Source organism: Phoca vitulina, unplaced genomic scaffold (assembly GCF_004348235.1).
Source record: "Phoca vitulina isolate PV1807 unplaced genomic scaffold, GSC_HSeal_1.0 scaffold38, whole genome shotgun sequence".
NCBI classification, from domain to species: domain Eukaryota; kingdom Metazoa; phylum Chordata; class Mammalia; order Carnivora; family Phocidae; genus Phoca; species Phoca vitulina.
The window spans coordinates 74,385-98,348 of NW_022589741.1; the positions used below are offsets into that span (position 1 = coordinate 74,385).

The following is a 23,964-nucleotide window of genomic DNA, read 5'->3' on the forward strand; positions in this document are numbered from 1 at the left end:
TCAGGTCCCGAGCAGGAACACATCAACAAATGGGAAATGGCACTGGATCTCAAACACTGATGTTCCTCCCCTATAACCAATACCTTATAATCTGGACACACGCTGTCATTTTTATATCATTAGTTAGGGAAAGGAAAGCGACAATCACGGCATAAACAAGTCTAGATTTCAAAGACTGGCATGTCGAGTAGATTAAAATGACTCACAGCTAGGCTCTTGGGATTGCTGAGAGAACCTGCCTTGTGCACCTGTATATTAGAAAAAGCCAGCTCAAGCTAATCATGGAAGCCCTTCATCCTTACATGGCACCAAGAAAAATGGAAATAATGCAAATGGGGCTTTAAGCCTGACCTTACTTTTTTTACTTCATATTTAATGGCTAGTTTTAGACGGCTTAGATTTGGACGACCGTGATCTCCCCCACTGTGGCACACTTCAACATCCCCATTCAGGATGGCCTCCACTTCTTCAGTATTTCTGCACAGATCAAGGAGTCCAACAACAAAATCTTTGCACTGCATTGACAGTTTTTTGTAGTCATTCTAGGAAAGACAAAGCAAAGGAAAAATCAATAACAGAGAAGTACTACGCTTACTATGCTACGCAGTGAGATTTATCAGTGACTTGATGGTTTGTAGAGAAAACAAACAGAAAAATACTCTCTTTTGGTTTACTGTTCTTTTAATGTGCTTTAATTGCTGTTCTGCTGAGGGATTTCTGAAATATCTTAGCACCATAAAGATTTTCTCCATATCCAAAGAAAGGAGATTTGTCTAAAACATAATCAAAGCTAACAAAAAGTCATGTAACCTGCCAAACTCACATGTGGGTTCAGGAAAAATACAAAGTAAGCAACTTTCCCTCAGCCTGATCATGGTACTTTGCATACATAGTATTTCTTATGTTCATGGTTTCATCAGTAAGCACATAACCCACATATGATAGATCTTTTGGAAGATCTTGTAAACTATGTTGGTAAACTTGAGAAACACAGGACATTTGGAGAGGTTTCAGAGAAAAGCAAACATGTCATTTATCTATTTAATAAATCACTATCGAGGAACTTTATGTACCAAAATCAGGGTCAAAAGAGAAGATCTAATATAAAGCCTGAAAACCAAGATTCTTCTCTTTGGAGAAAAGAAAATTTAAGAAAATGTTTTTGTTATAATTTATTGCTGATGACCTAATATTATGTTGGGAAGATTAGGAAGTGTAGATCATAGTCATCAAAAATTTACATCTTGAAAACATACTCAACATTACTATTCATCAGAGAATCCAAGTCAAAACCACAATGAGATACCACCTTACATCTGTGAGAATGGCTAAAATAAAAAAGATAAGAAATAACATGCTGCCAAGATTATAGAAAAAAGGGAACTTGCATGTACTGTCGGTGGGAATATAAATTGGTACAGATGCTATGGAAAACAGTCTGAAGGCTCCTCAAAAAATTAAGGGGCACCTGGTGGCTTAGTGGGTTAAGCAAGAGACTCTTGGTTTCGGCTCAGGTCGTGATCTCAGGGTCTTGGGATTGAGCCCCTTGTCAGGCTCTGTGCTCAACGAGGGGATCTGCTTGAGATTCTCTCCCTCTCCCTCTGCCCCTCCCCCTGCTCTAGCACACATGCGCATGCCCCCCTGCCCCCGGCCTCTCTCACATAAATCTTTCCAAAAAATTCAAAGTAGAAATACCATAGGATATAGTAATGCCACTACTGGATATTTACCCAAAGAAAAGTGAATACACTAATTTGAAAAGATACATGCACCCCTTGTTTATTGCAGCATTATTTACAACAGCCAAGATATGGAGGCGGTCTAAGTGCCCAATGACAGGTGAATGGATGAGGAAGAAGTGGTATATACACACAATGGAATATTACTCCGCCGTGAAAAAGAGTGAGATCTTGCCATTTGCAACAACAGGGATGGACCTAGAGGGTATTATGCTAAATGAAATAAGTCAGACAGTGAAAGACAAATACTGTATGATTTCACTCAAATATGAAATTTAAGAAACAAAACAAAGCAGAAACAGACCCATAAATAGAGAACAGAGGGATGATTGCCAGAGAGGCAGGGGGCTGGGCAAAATGGATGGAGGGGAGTGGAGGTCAGGCTTTCAGTTATGGAATGAACGGTTCACGGGATTAAAAGCACAGCACAGGGAATACAGTCAGTGGTCTTGTAATAGTGTTGTGTGGTGACACACGACACCAAAACATACAGACTTGTTGAATCACTGGGCTGTACACCTGAAACTAATGGAACACTGCGTGTCAACCACATTTCAGTTAAAAAAACTCTAACTTATATATACCAGGCATTAATATCTTCATTCAGGTCTTTCTAATACTTCCTCCCTGGTTTTTCTCTTCCATTGAAATGAGGCCATTTATAGCCCAACGTTAATCAAGAAAACCTACGAACTCGAGTCTGTTGCATTGCAAATGGATTCCATTATGTCCTGTAATCTTCATAGTCACCTTGCTTAGTTTGGTTAAATAGTGTGGTTAAATAATGTGTCCAATGCAGACACTTGGTATCAAAATCAGGCTTTAAATCCAGCTCTATTTGGCCCCAAACTCTTTGCCTTTAAGAATTATGCCACTTTGTCTCTTCTTTGTAGAATGCTTTTCTTTTTTTTTTTAAAGATTTTATTTATTTATTTGACAGAGAGAGAGAGCACACAAGCAGGGGGAGTGGCAGAGGGAGAAGCAGGCTCCCCGAGGAGCAGGGAGCCCGACGCAGGGCCGATCCCAGGACCCGGGGATCATGACCTGAGCAGAAGGCAGACACTTCACCAACTGAGCCTCCCAGGAGCCCCGTAGAATGTTTTTCTATTTTGATCTTTGAAGACCTGGGAAGCAGGTAGGGCCAATACTATTCCCATTTTGCACATCAAAAATCTAAGGTCCCCTGAGGTCACACAGCCTGAGCGGCAGATTACTCTTGGAGACACAGCTTTGCTAGTTGTCTCCTCCATCCTGAAACCACTGGTGTGCTTGGATGGAAATACCCCTAGAAAGAATCAGGAGAGGAAGACGCTGGACTACGAGTGGCTCTGGATGTTAGTCAGTAAGGTGATATTTGGGGGAAGTCTATAAGTATGAAGCACCTACTTGGGCTCCTCTCTGTAAATCACGCCAAGTGGCCTTCCATTACAGGTTAGTGACGTCTACACAGGCGACCCTTGCTAACTCAGGTGCAAACAGGTTCTCTAAGGGCAACTTGACAAAACACATTATGCTTAACTGAGAACAGCTCACGCTACTTCCAAACTGTCTATCTGGTCAGATAGTATGCACAGTCACAAGGAAACAGTTTTACCCTTTTCATGCAATAGTCAATTAGGGTCCTGGGGAAGATCATGAAGTCTGCAAGCGGGTATGTTCCCCAGGTTCACTATCCAGTAGAGTGGCTACGGGCTGGGGCTTTTACACGTAAATATCCCTGTAATCCAATCACAGATCTTCCATTGTTTAGTCTTGTGATCTCAGATAGGTTAAAACCATTCTGTGAGGTAGGTGCTGTTATTATTTCCATTTTACGAATGAGAAAACTGAGGTTTAGTGAGATTAAACAAGTTTACACTGCATGTGCAAAGTACAGCCTTGCAAGAGACAGTGAGGCTGGTGGGTTAATTCTGGGCCGCACCACACATTAGTAAATTAGAGGTGAGTGTTTGCCTGACAGCCTCTGAGCTGGAGAGAGATGACAGACGGCGGAGATCGGGCTGGGAATCCGGGCTTTCATCCCCTCTGGGGCAGCACAAGCATGCGGACCAAGTGGCATGTGGCAGTTCTCTCCACGTACCCTTTATAGAAACACTCCCCAACGTTCCTTCTGAGTGACGACCTCTTTCGAAGCTACAAACTTCTGTTTTTGCTGTTACCTTGTTCTGAAGTAGCTCTTCCCTCCTCGGCATCCCCGAATCCTATGCGTTCTGCCCTAAGCCGCTGACAGGCCATCGTACCTGTAACTTCCCTGAGAACTAATCCGAACTGAACGCTGCTCTCTCTGGACTTGCAGAGCTCATGCAGTGCTTTCTCTCTGTAGTGTACCTACTTCTGGGTGCATGTGTCCCCCGGTCACACCATGACTTCCTTCCGCTCACTCGTCTTTCTGGCCTCAACAGCACCTCCCACTGTGCTCTGAACCCAGACACGGTCCCACGGGAGATGGAACCCAGCTCTGGAGTACAGCACACCCAGATTCTGATCCCAGCTCCGCCAACTACCAGTCGTTGGTCTTGGGCCTTAATCACCTTTCTATGCCTCCATCTTATCATCTGAAAAGCAACTAGTATCTTCTCAAGGCTGTGATGAGAATTAGACATAACAAAGGTAAAGCGTCTACAGTAGAGCATCTCTAAATGGTAGTGATCACAAGTTTTACTACATTTCATTATAACAGAGCTTGTTCAGAAAACACATAGTTATTTCCAACCACAGTGACTAACTGAGCACCCAATGGAAGCTTACAAATACCCTGGACTCCAGCTCTGGGGAGTGAAGCCCTCACGTCCAGGACCTACCTTGAACTCCTTCTCAATGTTGGCCAACACCGCCAGCTCGTTGCTCAGCTCTAAAGCGGTCATGACGGGGTCCTCGCTAGACAGGGACAGGTACGCTGGACTTGCCAGGCCCTTGTAGGCATTAATCCTCGATCTGGAGTGACTGAAGGAGTCGTGCTTCTGTTTCTGGTTGCACTCACTGCACTTGCAGAAGTAATCGTGAGGCCGTTCAATCCGAGCGCCTTTCCGCAAGAGGGTGTGCACGATTTCGTATTCCTGGCAGTGGGCAGCCAGAATGATGGGCGTCACATCATGAGAGAACCGTGTCCCGTCTTCATCATAGGCATAAAAGTCGTCTTGCTGGAGTTCAGACTGGCTGGGGCTGGTGGCTAGCCTCTTGCCTTCTGCAAAAGCTGGATGACTGAGAATGGCTTCCACAATCCGAACGTAACCTTTACTAATAGCGAGAAGCAAGGCGTCCCCAACACGAGACAGGTTTTCTTTCTTGAGAAGCAGTTCTGTGATTTCCAGATGCTCATTGGCCACTGCCAACTGCAGGGCATTCTGGCCCATGTAATCCACACAGTTGACATTCAGCGAGAGACATTCTTCTAACATCTTCCTCACCACCGGGATGTTGCCATATTCAGCAGCATCTAAAAAACGTTCCTCCTCAGCAGATAAGCTTGTTGAGCGATCATTAAACATGTATGCTGGTCCCCGGTTAGCTAACCTTCTCCCCTTCTCGCGGAGAATCGTCTGCCGCCGGTGGGCCAGCCTATTGTCGGTGTCTCGGCTGTAATAAAATAGAAAGATTGGGAACAAATCCTATTAAGAGCATTTTACTGTGCCAAATGACCTGCCATTCATCTAATGCAACCCTCAAGTACATTAGATGTTGTCTCATCGTCTCTAGACCAACTACAATATAAATGAAGATGCGTTTATTTGTTAATGGATTCCAAGAGCTTCTCCTTTAAGAAAGCCAAGCACTTTGCAGATTTTAATGTTTCCATTTGGGGTGGAGACTCTGGCAATTCCCACAATCTCTCTGTGCCATTCACATCGGGATTAATAGGTGTGTTTCAATCACAGAGGGTAAGGCCCAGGAAAACCAATGGTGAGAAAAGAAAACTTTTCTGCCCTTACAAATCTTATAGTCTTGGGAGAAATTGGGAATCAGCACAGTGCCTTGTTATCAGCTGTTTGTCATGATAAACCCAGAGCAGGGTCATCTAGCAATGCTTCCAGGAGAAAGTTATAGGCTAAACACGGAAGGATGAGTAAGACTCAGGCGAGGGTGTGTTGGGAGTGTGGGACAGAGGTTGGGTGCAGGTAGAGAGCTTCTCCAGAGGAGGGATCAACCAAATGCTACAGCACAGGTTTCATTAATAGGACCTGGACTCTACAAGGTGTAAAAATCACTGGAAATGAAAACAGGGTGATTAAGGCGTAGGTGGAAAAGAACACTTCTGTGATGGAGACAGTGTTCAAGGAGGTGGCTAGACTTCAACGTAAGCCTTCAGTGTGGGATACGAGAAAGTGATGCCTTCTTTTCCTTATTGATTTATAACTTTATGTCTTAAAGTTTAAGGCTCAATCCTTATCACTATCACCAACCAGAGACTCAAATGGGCAATTCCCTGCAGAACAAGGAAGGGCCATGTTAGGAAGGTGAGAGGCTGAAGAGAAGGAAAAAGGTGTGATTGATGATAGATGTGATAGATGTTTCCTCTCTTTATAAATGTTTATAGAGCCATCCCTCAAAAGACTGTCACAAATTTCCCAGTAGGAAGAGAACTTTGGGACTTAAAGTCCAAAGACCCCATAAACGATCCTCCTCTCCAAGGGGCCTAATTATCTTTTTCTATGAGTCCTTATCCATCTCGATACCAAATCTCTTGTCTATCGTAGTGTGGTGGCCAAAGAAGTAGCAAGACGTCAGCAACTCAGAAATGGATTATGGTTCTCTAAGGAGCTCAAAGAGTATGCTGCCATTTTCACCAGTGTTTTCCATAGACTCGCTCAACACTAAGCCCTTCAGCCATCCATGGTCTCTTCAAAAGTAACCAAGCCGATGTTTTATTAAAGAGACAACTTCGTAAATTTAAAAAATGATGTCCAGGGGGGCACGTGGGGGCTCAGTCAGTTAAGCATCTGACTCTTGATTTTGGCTCAGGTCATGATCTCAGAGTTGTGAGACTGAGCTCTGCATCAAGCTCTATGCTCCTCACTGAGGAGCACATCCCTCTCCCTCTGCTCCCCACCCCCCGTTCTCTCTCTCTAAAGTAAATAAATAAAATCTTTAAAAATAAAAAAATAAAAATAAATTAAAAATGATGTCAAGGGCCAATGGCTAGACATATGCCACAATTCCAGTAATTTTTAAAGTGGGTCTTTACGTTAAAAATAGAGCTACTCTGTGACCCAGCAATTGCATTGTTAGGTATTTACCCCAAAGATACAGATGTAGTGAAAAGAAGGGACACCTGCACCCCAGTGTTCATAGCAGCAATGTCCACAACAGCCAAACTGTGGAAGGAGTCGAGATGTCCTTCAACAGATGAATGGATAAAGAAGATGTGGTTCATATATACAATGGAATATTACTCAGCCATCAGAAAGGATGAATACCTACCATTTGCATCAACATGGATGGAACTGGAGGGGATTATGCTAAGTGAAATAAGTCAAGCAGAGAAAGACAATTATCATATGGTTTCACTCATATGTGGAACATAAGGAATAGCATGGAGGACCATAGGGCATAGGGGAAGGGAGGGAAAACTGAACGGGAAGAAATCAGAGGGAGAGACAAGCCATGAGAGACTATGGACCCCGGGAAACAAACTGAGGGTTTTAGAGGGGAAGGGGGTGGGGGGATGGGGTAGTGAGGTGATGGGTATTAAGGAGGGCACATGATGTGATGAGCACGGGGTGTTATAAGCAACTAATGAATCATTGAACACTACAACAAAAACTTATGATGTACTATATGCTGGCTAACTGAACGTAAATAAAAATAAATAAATAAAAATAAATAAATAAAAATAAAACTACACTAGTGTAAGATTGAGATTTGGCTTTTCCGTTCGAGAGACAAAGTTTTCTTGGATTATTGGTCTGTTTTTGATAAGAAATTATAAACAAAGTTTCTTCTTTCTTTTATCTACCCAGAAAGCCAAAGTTTCTATATTTTTGTCTTTATCAGGTCTTTGATCACTTATGAAAGTTAAAATTTCTCATTATTAAAGGGGCTAAGTTTTGCTAACAACTATATAACTTTCTGTAGAAACTCTTATTGCCACCTTGGGTAAATAGAGAACTAAATATTAAGCTGTGTAATGATCTAGGCATGTGCTTTAAACCCTTCTGAGGTTTTTAACAAACTTCCCAAGATTTGATATAATTGAAGTCATTTTGGCTAATTAGGCTTGTTTATTTGGTATGTTAAGTTACATGAGAAACATTGTCAAACCAATGATAAATGTTGAGTTATACTGTATGGGTAAATGCTATGTGTGTTCCAGAAAGTACATGAAATTTCTAAAGTTTTCATGTATCGTGATATAAGGTCATCTCTTGACATTCTAATTACTGAAGTGTTGTGTATCACAGATACACCTGGGTTTTCTAGTCAACTGCATTGTAATGAACTCAGATCTTTCAAAAAAAAAAAAAGTGGGTCTTTAGATACTGTATAAGGAACCTTTGTTAAGTAATAAGGGAATTATTTCTACATTTTGATTTCTTTAGCTATTGCTTTGTTTTCAATTCCATTTTTAGTTTTATCAAAGTTATGCATGTGCACAATTTAAGGACTCTATAAGCATGTTATAAAAAAACAGCAACCCTCTGTTCTTCATTTTCCCCTCTTCCTGATCCACAGAGGCAATATTATCAACTATTTTAGCTGATTATTTTATAATTTCAATCCTTATATCCATATAACTTAGTAATATTGTGATTTCTGATTTTCCAAGTTTGTCATTATCTGTAGACTTCCCACCAAAGCTGAGCATTTATCTCACTTTCACAATCTCCCTCCCCTCGCACACACACCCACATGGACACACATAAACACACTTCACGGCCCCTGTTATTCCATAGTTACAGCGTAAGTCTTGCCAGGTAACTATGATGCTCGGATAATGCGGGGCTAGTCCCGGCCGTGACAAGCAGCACACCATGGTGTCTTTCCTCACTTCCCCCTGTGTCCTGAAACCCAGTAGTTAAAAATTCTCTTTCCGTATTCATACACTTCATGTTCTGTGTACTTATGACTAATTCAACAAAACTCTACTCTCCTTCAATCTGTATCTTCTTTAAACTCGTCCAACATACTATGTGTTTTTTGAATTTTAGCTTCTTGAAGAATATCTGCTAACCTATACCCGGATGCAGTCTAGACTCGAATGTATGTTGTCTTTGGATCTTCCTTTTGGCATCCTCCCAAGGATTCTCTTCGCTTTGCTTTTGTGTTGGGTTCTTTGTGTACTGTATCCCAGAACCTCCTCTCTCTTAGTTCTGCCCATGCTCCAGGAGCTGACTGCGAAAGTACGCATGGGAGGCAGACTTCTTCAGATGTTGCATGTCTAAAAATGACTTTGTATTATCAACAATCTTATTGGTAGTTTGGCTAGGTAGAGAATTCTAGGTTGACAATAACTTTGAAAGAATTGTTCTGTTAGATTCTAGTTTTTGCAGTTGTTATTGGGAAATATGATTCTGGATAGTCTCTTTGCCTCTGCTACCCTAAAGTTACATAATTTTTTATTAGAGGGAATCTCTTTCCCTCCATGGTTCTGTGCACCCAGTAAATCTTTTCATCTGGAAACATGTGGCCTTTTCTTAGAAATATTTTTTATTTTTCTGAGAAATATTTTTGACTCATGTCCCTGATAATTTTGTTTCTGGCTGTCAGTGTTGTTTCTAGGACTCCTTTTGGATGCTGGACATTCTGGGATTACTATTTAATTTTCTTATTTTTTCTTTCTGATTTTCCAGTTAATTCTGTATTTTTTTTGTTTGGTTGGTTTTGTGTTTTCTTTTTTTGTTTTTGTTTTTTGCATTATACTCTGGACATTTTTTTTTTAATTTTCTTTTATTATGTTATGTTAATCACCATACATTACATCATTAGTTTTTGATGTAGTGTTCCATGATTCATTGTTTGCATATAACACCCAGTGCTCCATTCAGTACGTGCCCTCCTTAATACCCATCACCAGGCTAACCCATCCCCCCACCCCCCTCCCCTCTAGAACCCTCAGTTTGTTTTTCAGAGTCCATCATCTCTCATGGTTCATCTCCCCCTCCGCTTTCCCCCCCTTCATTTTTCCCTTCCTGCTATGTTCTTCTTTTTTTTTTAACATATAATGTATGATTTGTTTCAGAGGTACAGGTCTGTGGTTCATCAGTCTTACACAATTCACAGACTCTGGACATTTCTTTAACTTTATCCTCTAATATGTGTTTTGAAAGTTTTTCTCTGCTATTATGTTTTTAATTCTCATCTTTTTGTTCTTTATAACACCTTTGCTGCTTTCAAAGACACATTATCTTCTCTTATCTAAATCCAGAGACATTAGTAATAAAGACTCTACACAGATCAGAACAATTCAGAGAATTTACTCCTACGCTGCTTTTTATTTTTTTATTTATTAATTAATTTTTAAAGATTTTATTTATTTATTTGAGAGAGAGAGAGCAGGAGTGGGGGTGGGGAGGGACAGAGGGAGAAGGAGAAGCAGACTCCCCACTGGGCGGGAGCCTGACACGGGGCTCGATCCCAGGACCCCGAGATCATGACCCAAGCCAAAGGCAGATGCTTAACCGCTTAACTGACTCAGCCACCCTGGCGCCCCTATACTGATTTTCAATGAATATTTTGTACTCTGTATTTTATATCAGAGTTTTTCCTCAAAAAGCTGGTGATCCTTAGTAGATATTCTTTTCCATTAAAAAAATAAGTATTAATTCCAATGTCTTTCTTAAAAGAGTGCAATTTTCCCTCAGAAGAATTTGTTAATGTCAGTATTGGCAAAAGGTGATTCTTGGAGGTGAGTTTTTAGAAGAGCGGCATTATTTCTGAGTTAACAGAATGTATGAGGTAGAACTGCGAAGAGGTCACCGAGACTTGTCACAAAGCAGCCATCCATCACCTTCCTTCTGAGATTCTGAAGCCCCGCCCCTTCTCTCTGTCACTCTTCTGGCTTCTAAGAACCCCCTCCAGTCCTGCCTCCCCACATATTGCCCCCTTAGCTGCTGCTGTGAGCCAGAGGAACGTCAAACCTGAGGGGGAGGGGAAGCGTCTGCTGAACATGAGCAATGTGCTGAAAAAGAAAAACTAAAATCAAAGGAGAAAAGAGCTAAGATGAGGGGATTTATAAAAGTGAGATGAAAGTACTGGGAGTGAGGATGTGGGGGAAAAGTTCTCATGCTATTAAAACAAAACCAAAAAAGCACAAAATGGACACAAATTAGTACCAATTACCAAAAGACCAAGAACCAAGTCTGTTTTGTTCTTTTTCTTCTATAAGAATGGGTGAAATAATTACTCCAGCCCATGTCACAGGACCTTTCCAGGGTCAACTGAAATTACAAATGTGGAAAGTGCCTAACTTTGGGCTTCATTGTTTTTTTACAGCCGCAGGAATATGCATTTCTATGAACAAGAAGACCACAACTTTATCAGTTCTCAGCCTTACTCAAGTGGAAAACCCATGGAAAAGCAAGGACTGCAATGCAGATTGAGTGACTTGTCTTTTTAAAGAAAGAAAAATTATTATCAGTAACTTTACTCATATCTCAATTTTTAATCTGGTTTCCAGAGTTTTATTCATTCACATAACACCTCTAAATTTACACTGAGTTAGAGTTGTGACATCTTTAATTCTAAAATTTTAAAATACCAATTTATGACTTGAATGCCTGTTTATCTGAATAAATGGCAGGTTCAACCCTGGCAAGCCACTATTCCTAAGGATATGTCCCATTTTCCTTCTGGACTATTATGACTTTCATACCTATAGATTCCGTTCTTTTGAGGAAACAGCAAAAACATTTCCACAGAGAATGCTTCCTTCAGTTTTAAAGCATCTCCTCGTTGCAAGCACTAACATTAATCCATTGGAGTGACATACATGTCAGATACGTTTTTATGAAAAGGCCTGGATTTTCATCATCTCTTGGGCACTCTGTCGACAGGGGAGACCAATACAGAACGCTGAGAGAGGCATTTGAGGTTGCTTTGAGGAAGATGACCACTGCACACACAAGGCAGGCAGTCCTCCTTGCAGGGGCGGTGAGATAAAGGGAGGGCTGCCAGCAAGGTGACCAAACAAGATGCATACTTTGCTGCCTCGGACTCCCTGAACTGTAGCCTGAAAAGGCTCTATGTATGGTATTTTGTCACAAGTGGTCTTGCTTAATCCCTGCCTTTCAAATGCAAAAGCAAAATGTGTAAAACAACTTCTCAAGGAATACACATTTTAAGACTTTCAAGAAAGATGTTCAATGCTGCTGGATTATATTACCCCTCTGAGAATGGGTTTTCTAAGGCTGTATTGTAGAACTGTACATTAACTGCAAAGAAACCTAGTAAAACCATCTACTAGATGTGCTAAAGGGCACATTTTTGCCAAGTCAGTTCTTCTATTTAAGAAAAATATTTATTAAGAATTTCTCTTCATCCATTTAGTCATATGTAGCATGACTGGATGCTTACTAACCTACATTTTCATGTCTGTATTTTAAAAATTTGTTTTATCACAATACATAAATACCAGTTCTAGGAAGGAAAGTAATGAGCCACTGCCTCCTTGGTACTCAAATATTGATTAGGTGATGAAAATCAACAGTTTTTACATCCCTCATTTTCCTGATTCTTTTTGCTGGCGAAATATTGCCTGTTACCCCAGATAGTGAGAGATGGAATAATCCATCTCTATTGAAAATGCCGGCAATGCAAATTAGCTTCTGAGTCGACTGGACTGTGTGCTTTGAGCCCAGAGCATGTGTAGTAATTCCTCTATTTTCTGTTCAAGTATAATGTGCTCTTACCAAATGGAACTGCTCTTATACAAACTAAGCTTTATATTAAGTACGTAGCTTAACTTTTTATTTTTTTTTGCTTCAAAAACCCTTGAAATTTTAAAATTAAAGCACAATTCTACTCAAGCAGACATGTGAAAAATGTAAGTGGCGTGTAACTATCCACGCAGCATGGAAGAGCCACCATAGTGGACAGTCAGATGTAAGCCAGAAGGTGAAAATGAAGGGAATTCCAGAGCATATGTTTTATTATCTGCACAATTATCCATGGGAAAAATTAGACTTGAGTACTTAGAGATTAACAGTCAACACAACTAGCAATTTTGCAACCACTTTAGGAGGATGAAGGATAAAAGTACTTTTATTCTAATTTTATAACCATGACACTGTGTTTACGTTGTCTGCTTCCTCCCTGGCCACACACACCCCTGGCTGCCCCTTCAGGGTTGAGGAGCAGTAAACAATGAGAGTGGTTTTCTCTGTCCCAGGAGAGCAAGGATTGTTTGGCCTTATTCACCAGGAGATCCCCAGTGCTTAGAAGAAAGGCACATTGCAAAATATTAAAGGAATAAAGTTCAAAGCCTGGAGCCCATTTGTTCCCATTAAGCCAACAGCAAATACAACCCTACAAACGAAAACAGAGGTTGAGCCTCAGTGTGTCCTGCTGTATGTTTAACGCGGCATATTCCTTTCAAATTAGCATCAAGCTTAATAGGGACAGAGGAAATTGAAAGGCATATCTTTTTAATGGCATCCTTGTGACTTGCCTCAATCCAGAAGTGGAGATTTTCTTGTCCTTTCCTGTCACCTTTCCTGCTCTCTCCTCCTGTCCTTCACACCCCACACAGAGCATAACCACCCATGTTCACAATGTATTACCAAATCCTGTGACTTCCAGAGGGATTTTGAGAGAGCAAGTCTTGATTTTGACTCAATCAGCTTCCATTTTCCCCCAGGAGGCGTCTCGTCCCATCCAACACTGTCCTTCTGGGTGATCAGTCACACGAATCACACGAATGTGTCACACGAGTCACTCGAATCACATGAATGTGTCACACGAGTCACTCGAATCACACGAATGTGTCACACGAGTCACTCAAATCACACGATATGTCACATGAGTCACGAATGTGTCACACGAATCACATGAATGTGTCACACAAGTCACACAAATGTGTCACAAGTCACACAAATGTGTCACGAGTCACACGAATCACACGAATGTGTCGCACGAATCACTCGAATCACATGAATGTGTCACACAAGTCACACGAATGTGTCACACAAATCACTCGAATCACACAAATGTGTCACACAAGTCACACGAATGTCACACGAGTCACACAAATGTGTCACGAGTCACACAAATCACACGAATGTGTCACGAGTCACACAAATCACATGAATGTGTCACATGAACGTGTCACATGAATCACACGAACGTGTCACACGAGTCACACGAATGTGTCACACGAGTCACTCGAATCACACGAATGTGTCACGAGTCACACGAATCACACGAATGTGTTACACGAATCACACGAATGTCACACAAGTCACACGAATGTGTCACACGAATGTGTCACACAAATCACATGAATGTGTCACGAGTCACACCGCTGCCGAGTCCGACGAGTGACAGCTGATGCCCGAACTGTTTGTCACTTTCGTTGGGAGCCAGCATGTCTTGTGTATGTTACATATTTTTTCTTTATTTTTATCACCAATTGATATTTTGCTTTTATAAATTAGAAACCTGACCCTGTGAGAGGATGAAAACAGGAGTAAATAATGAAACAGTTACAGATTCTTTATAAAATAACTAAGTCTGAAATGTCAGTTTCTTGTGAGCCTCCAGTTTGTGGGTTATTTTGAAACGTTCTTCAGTAGCTCTCTGGGCACATGCATCTATTTTGATCTATTTTAATAGAGTATTCTCAAGAATACTAAAAAGTTTATGTGTAATACAAGCAAAATATATCCCAATTACCTCATCAAAAAAAGAGGTTTAAATGGTTTGCTTCTATTAACAGAAACTGTCAAAGGGCTGCACATACACAAACCTATTCCTTTTTTTTAAGATTTTATTTATTTATTTGAGAGAGAGAGAGCCCAAGCCGGGAGAGAGGCAGAGGGAGAGGGACACGCAGACTCCCTGTCAAGCAGGGAGCCCAGTGCGGGACTCGATCCCAGGACCCTGGGATCATGACCTGAGCCGAAAGCAGAAGCCTAACGACTGAGCCACCCAGGCGCCCCACAAAAACCTATTCTCACATTCCTCAAGTAACCACTGTGTAAGACAGATTCCAGGCAGGAAAAAAATAGCATACTTAAATTGGGGGAATCTGAGGAGCTGAATGAGGAGACCCTAGGAATGTGTGGGCAGGAATTATGGAAATCCAACATGGCGCTATGCTTTACCCCGGTCCAGGACAGTGCTGGCTTAGTCCGGAAGGAGCATAAGGATGAAGGGTCACTGCAAGTTAGACAGCTAACTGTAAGGTGAGGGCCCATCACAGAGTTTCTGATCTTCGGTAAGGGCAACAACCAACCCTCAAGGAGAGAGCTGGGGAACTGGTCCCTTGACCTCAGTCTCCAGCCCTCTGTTATCCCATAGGGGCCTCCCATGGGCTGCTCCCAACTCAGCCTGGGGACAAAGGAGCCCATGGATGCCTCCCACAGTCTGCGTTGATGCCCAGCCCCCACAGGCTGAGGACGGTGGGCGCGGTGGAGAGCGTACCTGGAGGGCCAAGCCCACATCACCCAGCGCACGCTCTGAGAGAGACCCTGACCTCGCCATGATTTTCGCCCTCAGAAACTGCTGCTGAAAACGTGTGCACAGAGATGGCAAGTGTAGATTTTTATTATGAATCACAGATGCATCAGCTCTCATCTCTCTGAGCTTATCTTCCCTTCTATACGCTGTCAGGAAAAACACCCACATTGAACTCCAGGCAGTTATCTTTAAAAATGAGCCTGTGACTAAGGTTCGTCCACCTGCATTTAAGTCAGTCCTCACATGAGGCTTAGCACGAGTCACTCTGACGCTGAGCGTGAGGAGGGAAGTAATGTGATGTCACAGAAGCACTTGGAATTGTTGGAACTGTGTGTCCAGCACACACTGAAGCTGCTGACCAGTGGAGCTGGCAGAGCAAAGACACGGGCTTCAGTAAGCGGCATGGACACGCTCCCAGCCTCTCCCACAGGGGCCAGGTGACCCAAGCCTGGCACGCACGCAGCAGCGAACACACAGAGGGAAAGATGACTGGACGACACAGCCCACGGTCACCTCGTTCAGAAGCCACACTTATGGAATGCCTTTCCTTGCTGATGGGGGATGATTTTAGACACAGCCCTCAGACCTCACATGCACCAACACGATCCTAACAGTTCGTTCATTCATTCATTCATCAGCTCAAATCGTTACAGTACCAGACACTGTGCTAGGCACATGGGACATGTGACATGAGAGACGGCAGGGACAGACACTCAAGGTAGCACAGAAAAGAGCGCAGTCAACAAAACACTACAGGAAAATGACTATTATTAAAGGAAGGGTACTGTGTACTCTATAACTTAACAACAAGTAGTTCTCAACTCAGTCTGTGCGTCAGGGAGAAGTCAGCAGAGGGGAGGGAGGAGGGCAAGAAGCTGTTGGGGCAGACAGAACCGTACTTGTCTATGCCAGGAGTCCAGAGGAAAGGGCAAGATGTCCATTACAGCTGGAAGGCACCGGGGTTCCGTCCCCCAAGGACTTTCTGACTCCTGGCTCAGCTGAACTAAAGGGGGAGAGGCTCAGGATTCGAAGCTGGGCTGTGGGTTCCATTGGGGTTCTCAGTTCAGCACTTAGGACTTATACCTCAGGGAGGAAGGTGAACATTTAGGTAACTCCCCAGGAGCTAAGGATTCCAATTTAGAAGATTCAAGCTTCAGAACCCAAGGGTTTGGTCTCCAGCTCAAGGAGTTCTGTTCTGAGGGGTTTGGAGCTTGCATCATTTGCAGTCCCAAGTTTAGAAAAATTAAGGACAAATTCAGGGTTGCTGAGGACAGAGTTCTTGGGGATCTGGACTTGAGGCAACTCTGGGAAGCCTTCGAGATACTGGAAGAACACAGCGTTGAAGAAGGACTGGCTTTATCGGGATCCCTGACTCTGCGCCTTGCTCCGGGTTCGTCTCTCCAAGCTGCAGATTCCGTGGCTGGAACGTGGGTGGGTGAGGGCGTGGACCAGGTAAGATCTTGCAGGGTTACTGTGCAATTCGTGATTTGTGAACTTAGGCTGTAGGTAATGGATTATCATCTATGACGGACTTTCAATGTCCTCAATCGTTATTGTTGAGTGCTTTCCCGTTCTGAAGGAGTTCTGAATAAACAAGATGACCTCTTACAATCTCTACCGTGGGCCCGAAACAGACTGACTTTTCTTTCTCTGTACACCAACGGGCTAGAAAGGCATTTTTATTGCCTTAGTATATTTTTAATCTTCGGTGTACTCTGTGCTCCAGCCTCGCTAGCCCTGTTCTCCTGTTTTCGGCTTCCCTCATCATTCCCCGACGGCATGGACGTGTGCTCCTAAAACCTGGACTCACCTTCATATTACAGTGCCCAAATGCCTTATGAATCTGCAAATGAGTGAATAATGGAAAAGAAGTAGGAAAAGAAAAGTGAGTGGAGAGCATCGTGTTTTTTCACATTTTTTAGTTGCTCAAACGATGTTATTCCCTATTAAGAACCTACTTTTAGTATACCCTTAGAATGTCACTCATCAATAACCAACACAAAGTACCTCTGCCCCCAGTACTTGTCTATGCCTTTATTTATGAAGTAAGTGACTGTTCACAAGGCTCCTGCTTCATTCAGCCAGCCGAGCGGAAGGCGCACAGACCGCTCTGCAGATGTAACCGTATCTGCTTCACTTCCTATAAAATGCCAGCCTATTCATTTAAGGTTTCTCCTGACAGAAGCAAGTAATTGAATCAATAACACACCCGTTTTCAGATCATGGATCTGTGGGAATAAAGGAATTTAATACCTGAAAAGAGGATGCTCATAAGACTAAATCAACCAATTTTTACACACTCACTTGATACAACCAAGATCTTCCAATAACCTACAGGGGCAGGTGCCTTTGGCACAGCAAGTAAGTGTTAGAGAATATCCTAAGTTGTAAATGTTGCCCAATGACCTTCAAAACTAATCCGTATTCTAATGCTCTGTCCATCATACCATTCTTACCATCATAATGTCACACATTTTTAAGCTACACAATTTTTTTCCTCATCCTGTGACCAAATTCATAAATTTTCATCAAGTACCCCAGATTCACAGCAGTTAAAATCACAGACGCCAGAGTAACGAGACACAGATTCAGGCTCTATTCTGGCCATGTGCTGGCTCCGGCTTCCTCCAAAATAAGAATGATAATGATCCCATTTCACAGGATTGGTGGGAGGGTGACAATGTTGTGGAAAATGTTATTTATAGCCCTGGCATAAACCTACCTGCTCTACAAGTCTTAATCTTCTAATAAATGTATGCAATACTCACTGTTCTCACTGACGTAAGGAGAGCGTAAGCCATTTACTACTTGATAATTGTAAATGCACAATACATAGTTTTGTTATTATTGTACAGTATTTTCAAGTAATTTCTACTTACAGTAAACTGAAATATACTTACCCACCTTCAGTAAAATCAAACAGGCCAATTTGGTAGAGTTTGGTTTTTAGCACACTAATTGTGTTGAGTTACCTGTAAGCTCATTATATACTTACCCCTCGTGTTTTAGTTTTAAACGTAAAACTATCCAATAAACTCTTATGAACATGGGTATTATATTAATTTCAATAGAACTGTGAGGATGAGAACCGACATTTACTAAAGGTTTACTACATTCCAGTCACTTGATCAATGTTATTTTGTCTACTTTTCACTGTAGTTGGTGAAGTTGGCTTTATGTATAAAGTGTTGTTATTCTGTTTTAATACAGCTGAAAACAGCTAAGATGGAGTACTCTTAAAAAGAATGGAGTCCTCTACAAGACCTAGAGCTAGTTATAATACACAGAAAACTCTTAAATTCATACTAAACAAGAAGTGGTAAAGCAGGATGTCTACCTGGGTTCACAGACATCGTATTTCATTTTTTAAATCTTATTCTTATTTTGTGAAACATAGAGCTATAATTTTAATAATAAAAATAACACCATTTAAACTTCCCCCCAACCCCCCACCTAAGAATTTGTCACTGATTCCCCCGGAAAAGCTCTGTGTGCTCATTCTGAATTATTACTTGCCTCTATGCTTCGGCAAGCAGCTGCTACAACACTTTATTTTTATAGCTTTTCCATCTTTGCATGCCCTAAACGATAGACATTAGTTTGGGAAAAGTAGATATTTAGCACAAACCCACCCGAAGAAGAAAAGGGAAGGACCGGCACCGTTGGAGGAGAGCTCCTATAGTAAGACGGGCAGAGGGATGTGTGCCTCACCGCGTACCCCCACTTGGAGAGCTTCTAGGGCCCCTGCGGGCTAGTCAGCATTGACCCCGAGTAAGTCCTGGGAAGCACGGGCCCCCCGGAGCTGCTGCTCTGGACCCTGTCACAGAGATCGAGGTCAAGGAAATCCCCTTAGAGGGAAGAGGGGTCTCACCCTTTTTTCTACTCTTCCATAATAATGCTTTTAGGAGCAAGGTTGTTAGCCAAGGTCTTTTGCCTTATCTCCTTTCTTATCTGTATTTTTAAAAACCAATTTCACAAAAACAGAACACTGAATTACACTGCAAGCTACATAGTGTGAGGGACCACTGTAGCTAGAAAGCCACCACTTACACTGAGCCAAGAATGGGGCGCGTCTCCTTCCACCTGCACCTCTACTCAGCCGTTCGGGGCTAGTCAGTGAGCCTGGATTTAAAACGGGATTTTCAAGGCGGCTGGAGCTGTGACAGCTGTAGGACTTCCCTAAAGGAAGGTGAAAAGGAGGACCACTGACACCACTGGTTTGACAAGACACGAAGCAAACTAGCTGACTAGCTCTTCAGAGGCTTCGGAATCACATGCACAAACAAGCAAGGCTCCACTTTTCTAGGGAAAAGTTATGCTTGTCTTACCCTCCTTCTTTTAGGGTAAAAATGAACTTCAGTCCCTGTCAACGCAACTCACACCATTTTTATGAACTGCATTATATCGATATGCTAGTAAGGTTTAAAATTGAGAACCTGGCGCACTGTTCCGCTCTCCTCTGCACATCCCACTCTGCAATTCCTTATCGACGCTGTGAGTCGTTGGGTGGATGTAGTCACGTCAATGTGGGAGCACAGGATATGTATCTACATGGCTTCCACTTTATCCACCAGGGAAATAACGGTAGAACCCAGACTAAAATGACAGATGAGCACTTAGAAATGATCTCTTCCAACTTTCTCACTTTTCAAGGACCTGCCTTCAGATTTTTGAGAAGAGGAAATGTGTAAAAATTATTTTTTAATTATATAAATACTTTCTACGTGAGGAAACTAAGACCCCAGGTACTTGCCCAATACTGAGGATCCACTTTTAACCCTAAACTATTGAGGCATGTTCATCCCAAGACACTATTACCTTAAAATAAATTAGTTATTTAAAGGAAATTAGTTTCTGGTCCTGTTAAGAGAGATTTTCTCAGGATGAAAATCAATTATTTTTTTTTTTAAGTGCAGAGCCTGATATGGGGCTTGACCTCATCACCCTGAAATCAAGACCTGAGCTGAGATCAAGATTCAGAGACTTAAGCACCTGAGCCACCCAGGCGCCCAGGATATCAAATTTAAGAAACAACGTTTTATTTCCTAGATATTCCCATGGCTGATGTTAAGTTCATTCCCATTTAGATTATAGCCAGAGAAAAGCAGACTTGGCCTCAGTAAAAGCTTGGTCGGGTCTGTATTCTTCAGCTCTTAGCTGAGGGCCAGGGTAGTGACACAAACCATGAGTATACTCGCCCAAAGACACGACCGTACCCTCGACCAACTGGGTAGACCAGATGTTCAGCAACAGTGCACCTGCAGGACAAGCACCATCTACCTTCTCTGTCAATGCTTCCCTCGCTCTGAAAGCAATCTCTAAGGGCCATTCTGGTTAATGTAATTTTGATTCTTTCTTTATTTTAAATAGTGGAACATTTACCTTCATGGACACTAAGCTGAACAACTTGAAGTCAGGTGAGAACTTGCGAAAAAATTCTACATTATGATGTTTTCTCCAAAACCTGCTTCTTTGATCTTGCTCCCCATCTCATTTAATGGCATTCCCATCTTCTAATTACTCAGGAAATAAAAAAAATCCTGGTGGCATCCTTCACTTATTTCTCTCTTTGATACCCCAAAAGCTTTTAACAGGAAATCCTGTCAACTGTACCTTAACATGAACCCAGGGTCTGAGTACCTCTTGCTCCCACTCTGGTTGAGGCCATATTACCTAGATGGCTGCAATCATCTCCCACCCGGCTTTTGTTCCCTCCACAGAATTCTTCTCACCATAGCAGTCAGAATAGTACTTTTAAAACACCGTTCATATTCTGTCACCTCTCATCCTAAAACCCTACAATGGCTCCCTGTCTCAAAACAGAAGCCATCTCTACTACGACCCATGAGGCCCCACACATTCTGACCCGGGACTGGTTCTCTGTACTGACCCTGTATTGGATGCACCCCACTCCATCCTTCTGCTCCAGCCACACTGGCCTCCTTCCTTCTCCTTGAAGCACCAAGCACACTTGTGTGTTTGCACCCCCTCTACCTTCTTCCTGGAAGATCTTCCCCTGATACCTGTGAACACATCCCCAACACCTTCAAGTCTGCACCAAAAAGACACCTGCTCACTGAGGCCTTCCCTCATGACGACTGAAAGTAAAGCCCTAATCTTTAACATTTCAATCTCCACTACTGCTTTGCCCCCATCTTGCTGCATAACATCTATGCTTTGCCTCTTTGTCGTGTATTATCTGTCTCTCTCACAAGAAGTGGCTCTGTGAAGGCATCCTATATATCTCCCAGTGCATTCTTGATCCTGGAGAGGGGCCTGCACAGCGAGTTCCCAGGAAACTCTGTCTGAAGGAAAGCAGGCACAGGGATGGCCCGAATTCACCGCCTGTAAGGAAATGAGTGTTTCTTCGGTGCCAGCATTACACAAAGTTTTTTGAGGAGATCAGTAAAATCTATAAAGTCTCCCAGGTTAGCAACACAAAAGACAGGAAGTACAAATTACTAATGCCAAGAATGAGAGAGGCATCATTACAGATTCTACAGGCATTAAAAGGATGGTAGCATATGATAGATACCTTATACCTATAAATTTCACAGCTTGCATTAGCAAAAACATTTTTATTATTTTATTTTTTAAGAGTAAATTTATTTTAAAAAAATTTTATTATTAATTTTCATTTGAGAGAGAGAGAGAGCACACGAGCAAGGAGGGGGAGAGGGAGAGGGAGAATCTTAAGCAAGCTCCAGCTCAGCAAGGAGCCCAACGTGGGGCTCAATCTCCCGACCCTGATATCACGACCAAAGCCAAAATCAAGAGTCAAATGCTTAACCAACTGAGCCACCCAGGCGCCCTGCATGACGCATGAATTTTTAAAAATTGGTAAACTGGGCTTCGTCAAAATGAAAAACTTTCACTTTTTGAAAGACACTGTTAAAAGAATAAAAAAAAAAAGCCACAGTTTGGAGAAAATGTTTGTAAATCATGTATCTGATAAAGGATTTATATCCAGAATATATAAAGAGCGTACAATATTCAATAATAAAAATCTAATAAAAAAAGGCAAAAAGAACCAAATAAAAATAAGCAAAACTTTGACAGACACTTTACCAAAACATAAATATGGATGACAAATAAGCAGAGGAAAATGCTCCATATTATTAGCCAAGAAAGAGATGCAAATGATGACCTCCATAAGATATACTGCATGCCTATTAGAATGGCCAAAACTAACAAGAATAATTGTACCATGCTCCAGTGAGGATGCAGGACAACTGGAACTTTTTTCTGTTCCTATTTTAAATTATTATTACTGTGCAAAATTTCTGGTCCAGTAGCACTGTCTTCCGGGAGTGCTGCAGAGCTCAGACTGTCGTGGATTGTTGGCTGCTCAGGCGGCAGTAGATGGGGTTGTGGTTTTGGTTACCTGCCGTATTCCAAGACAGAACCTTTTTCCCTCTTGCTTCTTTTCTCTTTCACTACCCAGTAGCCAAAAGGCACTTCTCACTTCATTTTTGCCTTTCTCCCTCGAACGTGTGTCCTTTGAAGAATACTCTTTCCAACCATGCATCCTTCTAAGTCCTTTCTCTGCAGTCTGTGCTCTGACCTACTGGACAGATTTTTTTTTTAGTATTTTTCAGACGGAGGGTCAGCTTAGCCCCTTCTGGCTGTAGTTTTAGATCAACCCCAGTTTATTCACCAGTTTTCTTCTAAAGTTTTTCTTCTCCATCCTTTCCCGCAGTTTTTCTCGCTCTGTCCTTGCTTGTCCTTGTGTTCACAGGCCAGGATGGAGGGGAGCGGGGCAGGAGGATGCGTGATCTTGCCTTAGGATCTAGTAGGTTCTCCTTTTCCTTCTTGCGGTTATTTTCAACTCTGGTCACCCCTGTTGTAGGGGTCACGGGCAGGCTGCCCCAAGATGGGCCACCTTTGCAGGCACACGATTTAGAGTAAAAGCAACCCAAACCCAGCAGATTCAGGAAAAGCTCTTTAACTCCCCCTCAACCGCCTTTTGGTACCAGGAAGAGAGCTATTCACAGAGAGTCTGCTCCACCTAAGAAACTCATCTGCATCACAGTGCAACCTGGTTGTTCCAAACATCTCCTCTCACCTTTCTGCTAATGGGCTTCCTCCCCTGTGTGTCCTCCAACCCGACCCCTCTCCTGAGCTCACTGAAGCTTCAGGTTGCCTCATTGTCTTTGGAATTCCATGTCCCTGTGGCCTCCCTGTTCGCAGGTCTATTAGGTGTGATTCTTCTCCTGTTAATCTGTCTCCTGTCAATTTGATTGTACGTCTGGCCAGAAGGACCACAGGGCAGAGAAAGGTCCTCCTGCCCAACAGTGTCTGCAGGTTACGCCACAGACATGGTTTCTGTGGGTTTATTTGCCCCTTCTTCTTCTGTCTTGTCTCAAGGATACCACAGAAGACTGGAGGCTGGACATTTGCCACTATCTCCCACTGCCTGGAATTTTCTATTCTTCTTTCTCATGAAACATTTTAAATCAGTCATACCAGAACTAACGCATTCTAGGAGAGACAGACTAAACCATTTCAGTGGTTCTACATTTGAGATAAAAAATACATCTAATCACAACTCAAATACTCTGCTGCACTTGCAATGATCATTTAAGGCACGTGCATGTGGGTAGAAAAGAAAGTC

The 23,964-nt window shown here is 42.4% G+C and overlaps 1 protein-coding gene across 3 annotated transcripts in view; it reads right to left on the minus strand.

Moving 5' to 3' along the window:
- TRPC6 (transient receptor potential cation channel subfamily C member 6) overlaps positions 1-23,964 on the minus strand; it is a 108,236-nt gene that overhangs the window by 28,883 nt on the left and 55,389 nt on the right. For 2 of the 3 annotated variants that reach the window (XM_032427915.1, XM_032427918.1), the window contains exons 2-3: positions 4,541-5,315; positions 357-542 (exon numbers count right to left, since the gene is read on the minus strand). In XM_032427915.1, the coding sequence (XP_032283806.1) occupies positions 357-542; positions 4,541-5,315 (961 nt within the window). The remainder of the gene's footprint in view (positions 1-356; positions 543-4,540; positions 5,316-23,964) is intronic. The other variant, XM_032427916.1, reaches the window with a different exon arrangement.